At 49.1% G+C, this 13,383-nt stretch overlaps 1 protein-coding gene across 1 annotated transcript in view; it reads left to right on the top strand.

Annotated features, from left to right (window-relative positions):
- The window catches only part of FLT1 (fms related receptor tyrosine kinase 1), a 171,858-nt gene that overhangs the window by 137,785 nt on the left and 20,690 nt on the right, over nt 1-13,383 (top strand). The window contains exons 17-20 of the mRNA XM_042939838.1: nt 648-780; nt 5,441-5,545; nt 9,006-9,119; nt 9,884-9,972. Coding sequence (XP_042795772.1) covers nt 648-780; nt 5,441-5,545; nt 9,006-9,119; nt 9,884-9,972 — 441 coding nt within the window. The remainder of the gene's footprint in view (nt 1-647; nt 781-5,440; nt 5,546-9,005; nt 9,120-9,883; nt 9,973-13,383) is intronic.

The following is a 13,383-nucleotide window of genomic DNA, read 5'->3' as shown; positions in this document are numbered from 1 at the left end:
CTCAGACCCAATTTACCCCTTGGCCTTTGAAATAATCAACTTCTGTTTCTTATCGGAGGTAAATCTTACTGTGTTCTCACTGACGGACCCTATAGTTTTTCCGGGCAGCTGCAGCAACCGAGGGGCCAGGACTTCTGAGTAGATTTAAACACTTCACAGGAAATATGCCTCTTAACCGTCCCAGGGCTCCTGGGTTCACTTCGCCATTGTTGCAAATGCTGAAAAGCCTCAATCCCACTTGTCACCTTGTGACGTATGCTCCTGCTTGTGCAGAATGGCCATGGAGAGGTATGTTCAGTCAGTCGTTTGGAGTGACGTTTATGCTTTTTTGGAGAAGGACTATCATGTGACAATTGTCTAAGAACAAGCACCCAGGTCACTGGAGAACCTGGGCGCGTGTTATCTGGGCAGTGCAGTGAAGCCAGTCTACCGAGAAGCCGCGTGAGAACCGTAAGGGCTTGTTTAGTGGGAGTTGCACACCCAAGTGTGATGTGCATGGGCGTATGCAGAGGGGGACTTTCTGTACCCAACCACCCGGTTTCAACGAGCAGCAGGTGTTGCCAGGTACTGTTTTAAATTGGGCATCCGGGTTTTTGTTTTGTAAGTTGTTTCCTTGATAGTGACGTCGCGATCTCTTTCTTTCTCAGTCTTCCTCGGAAATAAAGACTGACTACCTATCGATTATAATGGACCCAGACGAAGTCCCCCTGGACGAGCAGTGTGAGCGGCTCCCTTATGATGCCAGCAAGTGGGAGTTTGCCCGGGAGAGACTCAAACTGGGTAATGTGTTTGTTCAACAGATTCCTAAACGTGCAAAACGTGTGGTTTGAGGGCTGCAAAAGTCAACTAGACTCGGGCTCTACCCTCCAGCTGCTCACAGACTAGCAAGGGAGATGGGCACTGGGGTAGACAATCCTAACAGTGCTGGGACAGCAGTACAAGGGGACAGGGCACCTGCTCCTTCTCCGAACACTTTCCCAGCACCTTCTCTGAGCAGCAGACACCCGTCTAAGCCGCGGGGGTGCAAAGGCGTCTGAGTGTCTTGCCTCAGAGGGTGAAGGAGGTAGCCACAAAAGGAGACAGGTGAAGGGCAGAGATGAGTTCCATCAGGAAGCTTACAACCACAGGCACCCTTAATGACCTTTTGGGGGACTTAGAAATTTGTAACCTAGAACACAAGTCAAGATGGCAAGGAACAGCGCAATCAAAACTTTGGTGAACGCGTCAGTGCCCTTGAAGGCCGGGGGTCAAAAAACCCCTCTGCACAAATCCACAGATTAGAAACTCTGAGTTTTCCTGGGGGTCCAGGATGTCCAGAGAAGAAAGTGCTGGGGGTCATTAGCGTTTCAGGTTTGAAGAGCACGGGCTGTTGTTTCCCAGGTAGCGTAGATGCTGTAAACACCAGGCAACCGTGCTTTCCCTCAGCTCGCCCCCAAGTCCCCCCCACCCCTCCCAGCTCAGACCTCACAATGCAAATCGATCTCCGGCCCTCAGTAGTACAGAACAAAAGGAGCCGCGATTACTCTTGCCCAAAATTTTTGGATAGTGGCTTCTGAAAAATTTCCAGTCGCTCTGTGTGTGCCAGAATCGTTAATAATTGGAACTAGGAACCCAACTCGTGGACCCAGTGTTCCTGGATCTTGTCACCCTCGGCAAAAGAGCCTGTTGTTTTAAATTCAACTGCGTTGCCTCCCCTCCCCCCAACAGCTCGGGCCTTGAAATGATTCCACTTAGGTTTCTTCTTACATGAGAAAGGATACTTGGCCCCAAGAGTATGTTCTGTTTGGCTTGGGGAAGAAAACTGGAAATCAGTAAGAAGCTGGAGAGACAGGCAAAAGCCAGCAATGGCTGCTGATGGGTGGGTGTGGGGGGGGGGGGTGGAAATATCAACTGAATTTAGAGTCGTTAAGGGCAGGTGGTACATAGATGAGTTCCTTCTGCAAGTCTAAATTATATGGCAGCTAGCCCAGCCCCTCAGTGACCTTGGCAAGGAACTGAGATAATTTTCCCACAACCGTAAGCCATTCTCAGGCCACGTTGCTTTCCAGAGTTATTAGTCACCATCAGACATGCTTCTTCCTGTATAGGACAGATGAGCTGTTCATCCCATCTCTTCACTCCTTCGCCTGGTATCTATCCCTGTGATCTATATCACACTGAGGGACACTGCTAATCCTTCCACCAGATTTCCCCTGGGGCTCTGTGGGTTTAGATAATCCCGTTTGAGGAGATTCTCCTTGCTGAAGACCTTTCTTATGGATCTCTTCCTTCCTGGAGATGCCAGATGTCATGATTTGGCTCATGTGGATGGGAGTGTCTTTGATGGGTGAGAGAAAGGGTGTCAAGTCAGCTCACTGTGTCTTTCAATGCAGAGTGTGGCTGCAAGGGCCAGAAGAAGGCTCCCCCTACTAGCATGGGGGCAAAAGGCCCAAGATTTTTTGGTTCGTAAGCCAAATACATGACAGAAAGTAATCTGAAGTAATGTCTGGCAAGTGACAGTAACCAAGATTCTGTCTGGATGGATGGAGAGAAAAAGCTGGTTTGATGGGCAGAGTTATAATGGGGCTATAAACACACACAGAAGAATACACTGTGTGGGGAAATACACAGACAAGTCGCATCTGATTTTTTTTCAGCTGTGTGGACTCTGTCGGTAACTATTAGCAGCACTGTTGAGAGAAGTCAGAATTTATGGTACCTGATAGATGCAGTAGGAGTTTGGCTCAAAAGTGCTGCTCTCGTTGAAATTCCTGAAATCCAGGAACAAAAGGAATCTGTTTCGTTAGTGGTTCCTCGCTAAACGTCAGGGAGAATTCAGCTCTTACCATTTTATCACGGGAGGTGGGATAATGTCAGACAATGCATCTTCTACTGCGAAATAAAGTGAGCATTGCCTAATATAGGCCACAACACAAGGAGTCTGGAATTTGCAAGTGGACGGCACCCAGGCAGGTGTTGCCTCTTGGAAGACCAGCTCTGCGTGGCAGTGGCGCCTTGCACCCTCCCCGGAGTGTCCCCGGGGCCCTGGCCGGTCAAGGACATTCTTGGAGGAGGTTCCAATAGCCTTTCATGGTATGGCAGTGACCTAGCTCTTTCACAAGCCAGTCAGTGGCATTTGGGTAACACCGAGGAGGATTTTAAGGGAAAAGAAGGATCAGGCAAGGTCAAGCCTGGCTCCCCTGAAGCTGGAACAGTGGGTCCGCCAAAGGATTCCGAGGCATCAGATGATCAAAGAGCCCATAATAGCTTCATGCTGTTTTATGAGGCAGCAGTCAGGCTTCCGAGAGAAAAAAGATGGAAAGGCCGAGGGAAGCCAAGTGAGAACGAGCTTATTCTCACTGACAGAAGCAAACTCCCCAAACACCAGTGAAAATGAAGTGTGCCGTGATGGCTAAGGAGGGAACGCGGGTGGGCTGAGGCCGTGGAAGGGAAAAGGGTTCTGCCTGCCCCCCAAGCAGCAAGGGTCTTCACGGTATGTGGAGAGGTGTCCCTGAGATAGAGATCATCTTGATATTTGTCAGGCTCGGGACACTTTTCCTATTAGACAGTAGAAGACGCTGCAGAAGAAACACGTTCTTTTGCCCTAAAACAGCAAGGGGCAAGCCTTTAACCAGAATACACCGATCTTTACAAGTCTGGAGAAGGTAGCCCCTGGTACTCATTCTGTACGTGATTTCCACGTCCCGGTCCTGCAGGGTCCACCCAAGGCACTTTTATTTCAACCTAGAGTCCCCATCCTGGTCTACTTCATGGACAGTTTTAGCTGAAGGAGGAAGCGGAGACTCTGTCCCTGTCCATGGTGCGCACTCTAGGAGGAATGACCTTTCCCCGTCGCTACCAGGGGCATTTTGACCAGAGAAAAAGCAAGTCGCGTCACCAATGTTCCCTCCTATCTGTCCCCAGGAGATAGAAGCAAAGAGATAGCGACAAAGAGCCTCTTCTGATTACACGGGCAAACGAATTTTTCCTGTGTCCTGACTAGATGGCCTCGGGGGATTGGTAGGAGCGGAAGATGCTAAGCAGGGGCAGGGGGAAGTCACCTATGTGACTGAGTCATCGTGCCTAGAAGGATAAAGTTGTAATGTGATAAGGAAGCAGGCAAACTTCACAAGAATCTTAGAAACAAACACGCACCTATGTCTCTTGGGGGGAAGGGATTGGAGTGTAAGGACGGGACGGAAGGTTGGTTCGTTAACTCACTGAAGGTGCCTCAGCAGAACAGTCAGATAAAGAGGACTAGGCTGAGGGAGGAGTGGTCGTGTTAAATTACTCTCCCTACCGGGATTTACTTGTGACCAGAGGCATTCTGTTGGCTATTTTTTCCCTAACCAAGAACCAAACAAGAGTGACTTCTTTGGTTCACTCTTCCTTTTGCCATATCCTGCTTGAGGTGTACTTTTTCTCCAGGCTGTATTCAGCTACCTGTTTCCTGATGGTGCAAGAGAAAGTCCCCTGATATAAAAGGGGACTGAGGTATTCCGGGGGTGGGGGGGTGGGGGGCGGTGTGTGCTCTTCACGGAGCATCGCCCTCACAGTCTCCGACCCACTGGGGACAGGGGGGTTCCTCTAGTTACCCGTGACTGCTTTGAGCGTCTCACAAGTTCCCAAATCGCTGCTCTTCATTCTGCATTCACGCACAAGGGGCCTTCTCTGCACCCAGCGCTGAGCTAGGTCCTGGGAAGATTCCCACGTGGTAGGTGCCCCTCTGAGTCAAGTGGTCTCATTTAAGGGTGAGGAAAGAAACGTGTTAAAACAGCTGTTATGGCAGAACATAACAGGTCCCACGAAAGAAACCTTACTTTCTTACTGCGTTTGGCAACCATTTCTCTGCAGCTTAAACCAATTAACTACCGGTGGTTGGTTGATAGACTCGTGTGCTGAGCCACGAAGGCCTGTACATCATGTAAGGACATGTTAGAATATCTTGGCTGGCAAGCAAGTCTGAGAAATGACTTAGTGATTTTTTTCTAGCTGTGGAGCATTATGATAGCCAATAGCAGTAACCCCCATTCTCTGGTTTCTTCCTTTCTGCTGAAAACAGATCAGAAGAAATGACCTTCAGAGGCAAGAAAAGGGGCTTAGGTTAAACAAAGGGAGGTCTTGGTAATAAAGTTATTAAACAATGGAAGAGACCCCCCCCCCCCCTGGGAGGATTTTGTGAAGAGGAAATTGGTCACCCACCCACACCAAATGCATCCTAGGGGCCTGGCCTAGCTGCAAAGGATAACGGCCCCTCAGAAGCCCAGTGAGGAGGCGGAAGAAAGATACCCCAGAAGTGTGTCCCTTACTTTGACTCTTTTGGGCTCAGTTTGTTGGAGATTCCATTCAAAGCTACACGGCTCACATACACACATAGGTCAAAAGGCACCTTCTTCCCGAAAAAGACTTGTCCTCATCCTGCTGGCTTGGCAAACAAATCAGTGTCTTCTTTTCATTGCAGGCAAGTCACTCGGAAGAGGGGCTTTCGGAAAAGTGGTTCAAGCATCTGCATTTGGCATTAAGAAATCCCCCACGTGCCGGACTGTGGCTGTAAAAATGCTGAAAGGTACGGAGGCTGTAGTTTGGGTTTCGGCCGACCCACTAGATTCCCGAAACACTGGTACACGTTAGCTATGGCCTGGGAACAGACACAAGCTACTTCTGCTCAGGCCACACCACTGTCTTTACTGCTGGGAGCCCCTTGGCTTCGGGAGTTTTCTATCAGGCCAGCAAGAGCGCTGAATCAACCCTGTAAATGAAACCATCCAGCACTGTCCACGGGAAAATGATTTCTGTCACCTCCAAGATCTTTCTCCTCTCACATCTCAGGCTCGAAACTACCAGGGATTTAAGCTCACTGTAACCACAGGTTCAAGATTTTGGAGGGATCCACGAGGACATTCTAAGGGGAAATCGGCTGTGGGTTGTAAATCCCAACGGCTTAGCTGGGGCTTGACCTAACTCTAAAGTGAAATCGTGAAGCCAGAATAATTGAGACCATCAGAACTCTGAACTGTGTGATAGCGTCAGGTCCCAAACACAACACATTTCCTCTTTAGAAATTTACATAGATGGATAGATAGATAATCTTTCTGGTGTTGAAAGACACAACCATTCAGAGAAGCCCTGGGGAAGTAGGGCCAAATCGCACGGTGATTCATGATCACCCGCAAGACAGATGAAAATGAGAATAGGGGAAAGCTGTATAAATCAGACATCTCAGGGATGCAGATGTCTTCTGAAGTATAGAAAAGACTTCATTTCCTCACTCGTGATGGCATTTTTATGTTACTTCAACTCGTGTTAAGATTCTTTTTTTTTTAATTTTTTTTTTTTTAATGTTTATTTTTGAGAGAGACAGAGACAGAGCATGAGCAGGGGAGGGGCAGAGAGAGAGGGAGACACACAATGGGAAGCCGGCTCCGGGCTCCGAGCTGTCAGCACAGAGCCTGACGCGGGGCTCGAACCCACAGACTGTGAGATCGCGACCGGAGCTGAAGTCGGACGCTTAACCGACTGAGCCACCCGGGCGCCCCACTCGTGTTAAGATTCTAAAACCAAAAAGTAGGCCTCTTGCAGGAGCCCCAGGCAATGATATCTTCCACCTCAAAAGGCTGCCCTCGTCAAGCAAAGGCTCTGATAAAAACCCTCCAAGGAACCTGACAGTTCTGCTCTGAAAGCAGCCAGGGAAGGAGTCTCAAGGCCCACAAATCCGGACTTTTGTTCCAAATGGACTGCCCAGAGGATGGCAGGCCTTTCTGTGGCATGCCTACATTCCAGCACGCCACCCCACGCCCCGTGGCCCAGGCTCCGAAGAGAAGAGGCATCAGTATGCCCTCTGTGTGAGAAGGCACCAGACTAAGTGCCTTCATGTATTAGCTTGAACCACAGGACGTTGCCATTCTTCTTCTTTTTCTCTCTGCAGCCTTGTGAGGGAGATATTATTTCCCCACTTTGCAGATGAGGAGACATGGCCCAGAAAGGTTAAATCACCTCTGCAGGGCCCCACAGCTCCCCAGGGCAAAAGTAGGGGTTTGAGTGCAGCGCTCTTACCCTCCCCCCACCACGGTGCTGCAGAAGAGGGGCTGTCTAGACCCGGCCTCCGGCGGCCTGTGGCCCCCAAACCCTAAAATGGCCCTGATCCGAGTTATGGAGGCACTCTAATATCCACCCTTGAGCTGAGTCGGGGCTCCATCTGGAAGCGTCTGCTTCCTCAGCTTGTCCCATTTCCCTGCCTACGACCACACATCATCGCCAGCAGAGATGGTCTTGTGCCCGCACTCGTCTGTTGTGGATCCAAGGTAACACCTGCCTGGGGACAGAGCGGTCTGAACAAGAGAGCTGGGTTTTCCCCTGTGCCAAGGGGGCATAAATGCCTGGAAGGATTGATGAGTCGGAGGAGGGGAATTCTGACTTGAAAAATTTGAAAGGCCGGCAGAACGTAGTGTACGTAATACAGAAAAAGCATACACGGTGTCTTGATAAAATGCTTATCTTTTTAAAGCCATTAGCCTGGATTTTAAAAAGATCGCCAAATCACCCACTCTATAAAATCCCCCCCAAACCATTTTCATTCAGCTTTCTTGCTTGAATTGGTTGGCCATCTGTTTCTAGGAGAAATTGAAAAGACAGAATGTCAAACAAAGGCCATGAGTCAGAAGCTCTTTCAAAGTACCCTGGAGCAGAACCTTTAACCTTTTCGGGCCTTATGCCCATGTCTGCAATGAGAAGCGTATTCACGGTGTTTATTTTTCTAACAAATATTTGTTGTGTGTCTCCTGTTGAGCCAATCCCAACCCTGTTGGGAAGCTTCTAGAGTTTATCTGGTTATTAGTTAGAAGATGATCTGAAAATGATTTGTGCTTACGAAATACCATCCACATGCTTTGGCCATTTCCAGGGCTGTTCTACAGACTTACTTGCACATGTGTAGAAAGATTACACATCGCCATCTACTACAGTGTTATTTGTAATGGGAAAAAAAAAAAATAGAAACCACACACGAAAACAAAAAAAACTGGAGACCGTTCACATGCCAGGAATGCTATTAATCAACTAACAAGAATTGGAAAAGTCTCTGACACATTAAAAAAGCAAATTAAAAAAAAAAAAAATATATATATATATATATATATATTTTTTTATGACTCATGTAAACAAAAAAAGACCTTTATGTGGGTATATATGTTTGTAAATACAAAGAAAAAGGTCTATCTAGGGAGGTATGTGGTTGGAGTGGCTTTCACTTTTTACTCTATATACATCATATTGTTGGAATATTTTACAGCAAGATTGTAGGACTTTATTTGTTAAATTTTGTAAAGTCTTACGGATTAACCAATAAGAAAGACCAAAAAAAAAAAAAAAAAGAAAAGAAAAGAAAAGAAAAAACAGACAGAACAAACTTAATTTAGGCTTTAGACTCTGCTAATGCTTAGACTGATGTTGTTTATCTCTGAGAATGGAGTTGAAGGCAGATGCTTATGGATCCTCAGAATTTGAGATAACCCTGCAGACTCCAGGGAGGAAAAGGTTATAGGGAGAAAATAACACATTGCAAAGATGTTTACAGAAGTGGCCATTCCACTCTTGCAGACCCCTGGTGCTCCTTCTTTGTAACTCTTCAAAGAGGGGAAAGTGAGAAAAAGAGGGGAGGTGTGGGCACATCCCCTGTCTGGAAGGTTCTTGCTGCGCCTGGTTCTGCAGAGCGGAAGCCTTTGGAAGGCGCTTTCACGAGGTGCCCAGCTCTGAGTCAGCGCATTGCTGAGCAGACCAGGTCCACCAAGAGGAAATGCCCAGTGACTAACCCCACCACTGCTTCTGGGGCTTACTGTAATCAAAAGGATGTTGGCTCAGGAGGGAGGGAGTAATGAAAACAGTCTGGAGACCTGGCCTTGCTGCAGAATGTGGGGAAGTTAGTGAAGCAACCGTCTGAGCCTCGGCAAGCATGGGGGGCAGGAATGCCGCCTCCAGCGGAAAGAGCCCCATTGTCCTGTCGCCTTGACTCTTCCTTGTTTCTCACACAGAGGGGGCCACGGCCAGCGAGTACAAAGCTCTGATGACTGAGCTCAAGATCTTGACCCACATTGGCCACCATCTGAATGTGGTCAACCTGCTGGGAGCCTGTACCAAGCAAGGAGGTAAACGAGAAGGAGGGACCGCTCCCTCTCTCCATTCACATCCTAAGAGCAGAGTCTGACACGTAGCTCTTTCTCCTCGTTCCTCCGCACCTCCTGAAAAATAGCCTCTCGTGTCCAGAGCAGACAACTTGTCCACTTACAGAAAGGTGCTCCCCTCCTAGAAATGCCTTCCCTGTGCAGTCAATTGAAAGGTCAAAAGAGAAGGATTCCCTTTTAGACCCTTCCCATGGGCTCCAGGTCAAGTGAAGGGCATTTTTTTCTCTCAGGACGTGGCCAGAGCTGAGGTAATGGACAGAAGGTTGAGTATTCCTTGAAGCTTCCCATAGAGAAAGGAATCCCTCCTGGGAGGATCTCAGGAGGAGGCGATGCGGGGGACAACCAGAGGGGCCATTCCCTTCAGACAGGTTTTCTCCACTGAGGCAAGCAGCCGGGATAGGGCTGTGGATAGGACTGAGGACGCCAGCATGTTCCTGAAGGCCTTCCGGTCTTCCCCTATGCAAGGTTCGTGCTCGCGTGTAGATGTGCGATCGCTGCTTAAGCCAGAAAGAAAGATGCAAGAGACCTGTGCACATGAGTGTTATCCAAGCTCAACAAAAGGAGTAGAGGTGAAGGGTAGTCGGGTAGACGTACCTGTTCCAAGGAGCTGTGGGTACAAAAAACAGCCAAGAGCCGGGAGGCTCCAGCTAGAGACCCAGCCGTAGCTGGCCACGCCTCCATCACCGTGGAGAACTGACAAGTGATAAGCCATCTGTTTGGACCTGCAGGGCCTCTGATGGTGATCGTTGAATATTGCAAATACGGAAATCTGTCCAACTACCTCAAGAGCAAACGAGACTTATTCTTTCTCAACAAGGTAAGGAGCTTAGGGTTGGGAGGTTTAGGCTATAGCAGCTTAAAGCATGAGAAACCTCTGTTTTTCCACGAATGACCAAGCTTCGCACCCAGTCTCTGCTTTTTTCCTTTTTTGAGTTTTCCTTGCATGCTAATATGTCACACTTTTTGTGGGCAGTGCAGAGAATATGTAATCCCAGCATGTGCAGCGATAGAGGTTAAACTTCAGCAGCCATCTACCTAAATACCTATCTAAGCATCTTGATCGGTTTTTTCCTCTCTCTCTCCACACGTACACACGCACACGCACACATCACTTGGCGACTGGTTTCTTGAAAGATGATGGCAAGTAGAATTGTCTCCATTTTTTTAGAGAAATTAAGGCCTCAATCAACTGAGTGACTTTTTAGCGAACGAGAGGCCAGTGATGGAGCCAGAGAAATCATGTCCTTCCCTTGCTCTGCCCTGACTCTGCCTTCCCCAAACCCTCACCACGCACGTCAGCTCGGAGCCAGCCTGACGCACTAAAATAAAGCTACGTAACAAAAGGGACGCGAGGCTTTAAGTCCTGAAGGCAAACAAAGCTTAAATGATTATTGAATGGCAGAGAAGGTATAATAAAACTTGGCCGGGGTGACCCGTTCCCCCAGTGTCATGTCCTTCTCTGGGCTGGAGCAGCTTGGGAAGCAATAGTTCAACATTATTAACCGATGATCAGCAGCGTTGGTGATGAGTCTATGCGGGGTGGTGGTTTGACACGCAGACTCTGGAATCATACATCCTGTCCGTCTCCACCGCTCAAAACCTGGGACCTTGGACAAGTTACTCAATCCCTCAATCTCAGTTCCCTCATTTATTAAAGGGAGGTAATAACAGAACCCAACTCATGGCACTATTGAGGGAATCACTTTTTTTTTATTGAACTACGCATTCCCAAAGTGTTACCTATCCCTGTCATCACTGGCCCACCGAGATAGAAAGATAAGGAGAATCCCACCGAATGCCACCGATGTGGATGACGGGTAAAGTGCCACACCTCCAAGAATTACACCCACCTGCCACGTGGACAGGCGGATAAGAACGACCAGACAACTGGCCGATTCTCTCATCCCTCCAACTCTGACCCAACCGAGGACACAGGTGGTCTACTTGGAACCATATATACATGAACATAGTGTTCCCAGTTTTAAATCACGCGCTCTAATAATTCGAATCTTGAAGCTGAAGGGGTACCTCACTGGCTCAGTAGGTAAAGCCTGTGACTTTTGACCCCAGGATCCTGAGTTCAAACCCCACGTTGGGTGTAGAGATTACCGCAAACAAAGGATCCTGAAGCTGGAAAGGATGCGTGCGGTCAGCTAGTTCACTCTCCCCCCCATGAGAGATGTGCCCGGAAAAGTCAAGTGATTGGCTTACGATTCGCTTGACTTTTAGTGATTTAGTGATTCACCCTCCAAGAGGTGAAGTCGGGGAGAAAAATCCCAGTTCTCTGGACTCCCCCACACAAAGCTTTTTTTGTGCCCTACTAGCATATACGGGGAGAGGGGGGAAGAGCAGGGGGAGAAGGGGCGGGGGGAGGGGAGGGGGGGAGACCAGAAGAAAAAGGGGAAAGTGGTGGCCTGGGCTGAGAGCAGTGCAAAGTCCCTTCAGTCCCGAAGTCCTGGACTGGCTTCAAAAGAACTAAGGCAACGGCACACCCCAGGGACCCGGGCAGGGCGGGAACGTTCGGGTCTGTGCATCCTTTGTTTGGAAAGCTTTGCTTCCTACTCTGGCTATTTTTAATGAGTCGCCTCCCTGTTGGTGGAACTTTGCGTTTTCGTGGAAAACACATGTCCGTATTTCATATTCGGAAGGTAAAGGAATATAAAGAGAGAGTGAAGGGAAAACCCGAAACGGGATGTTTCATTTTCCAAACAGATGCCCCAGGATCGTTGAATACTCTTTGTAATAAATGTCACCGTATTCTGCCAGAGTCCCGAAAGCTCGGTACCTAGACCTTTATTTATTTCACGGAGGTGGTTACCAATAAGCAAAGCTGAGTGGAGCATAGATTGGGAGTCAAGGAGGGGGTGAGGCAGCTCGAGTTTCTGGTCCCTGCAGACCCAGGTGCCCAGGCTGTGACCCCTGGGAGGATGAGGAAGAAGGCTGCCCGGAGAGTGTTGCCAGGGGCTGAGCCACGAGCAGATCTGTTGAACCCGTTCCTCCCCATACCCTTGCCAGTGCTGTTCTCCCCGCTGCCTGTGTGTCCCCAGGAGAGGCCTTGTAACCAATAAAATGTCAGTCCCCGATTGAGCAGAACCAACTCTAACTGCCTCCGGGAGACACAATAACAAGGAATTCTAGTTCACCTGTTGTCAGGCACTGGGTACCTGTGCTGAGGCCTTCCGACCCGCCCGCAGTGCTCCCTCGCCAGGGGTCAGGAGCCCGGTACCCCCCCAACGGAGTCTGTCCCCCCATCTCCCCTGTGGCTCCTTCCTCTGGCGGCTGTTTACTCCCACTGCGCCCTCTAGTGGAAAGATCTCTCCTACTTGGTGACAGTTCTAGGAAAGGCCCCGCAAGGCTGCCTGGCTAGTTGCCCCCCGCACCGGCGTGCCGTGCAGGTGCGTGAAGGGACCCCACCGAGCTCCGGCCCCTCTCCGCCCCTGTCGCGGTCTAGCCAGCTAGCATCACCGCGCCAAGGTACACACGACACGAGCACATCGCCACAGGGGCACCGGGAGCTGAGCCTGCAGCGTCCCGGCTATGAGATGAATTCCCAAAGACGCTAGAACTATTTTCTGGGTCCACGTGAACACCCCAACCCGGCACCTCCTTTCCGAGGAGTCCACCTACACGATAAGCTGATGGAGCTTTTCCAGTGAGGAAAATGGGACCCCCAGAACCTAGGTAATTTGCCCAATATCACATGGCTAATAGAGGAGCCAGATTACAAACCAGGGTGTGGATGTCCAGCCCAGGATGAAAGGCCTTTTCTGCCCTTATTAGGATCAAACTGTATCTTTGTTCTGAATGGAGGGGAGAAAAAGAAATGTTCACGTTCCGTCCTTCCCCAAACAAGTGAGAGAAATTGAGAACCACAGCCTTCTCCCATTACTCACAGGGATGATGTCAAGGGAAGCCCTACGTCCGCTAGGGATTGACTTCTGTTATTCAGATCGTCTTTCACAAGATGGCGGGCGGTATGGAAAACGTGATCAAGGGCATGGACTGGAGTTGGCCAGACCTGGGTTTAGCTTTGCCATTTACCACTTGCATGTGACTTTTATTCCTTGACTCCTCGGAACCCGTTTTCTTCACGTATAAGCAACAACTACTTCAGAAAATGGCTAGAAAGATTAAATAAGAAAACGTATGTAAGATTCTTAATATACCGGCTCGCACAGAGTAAGCACTCAGTGAGCACCATTAATGTTTCTTTATCCTACCTAAGATG

This window comes from Panthera leo, chromosome A1, assembly GCF_018350215.1.
Source record: "Panthera leo isolate Ple1 chromosome A1, P.leo_Ple1_pat1.1, whole genome shotgun sequence".
NCBI classification, from domain to species: Eukaryota; Metazoa; Chordata; class Mammalia; order Carnivora; family Felidae; genus Panthera; species Panthera leo.
Note: the sequence above shows the minus strand (reverse complement) of the source record. Positions and strands in the feature narration are given on the sequence as shown.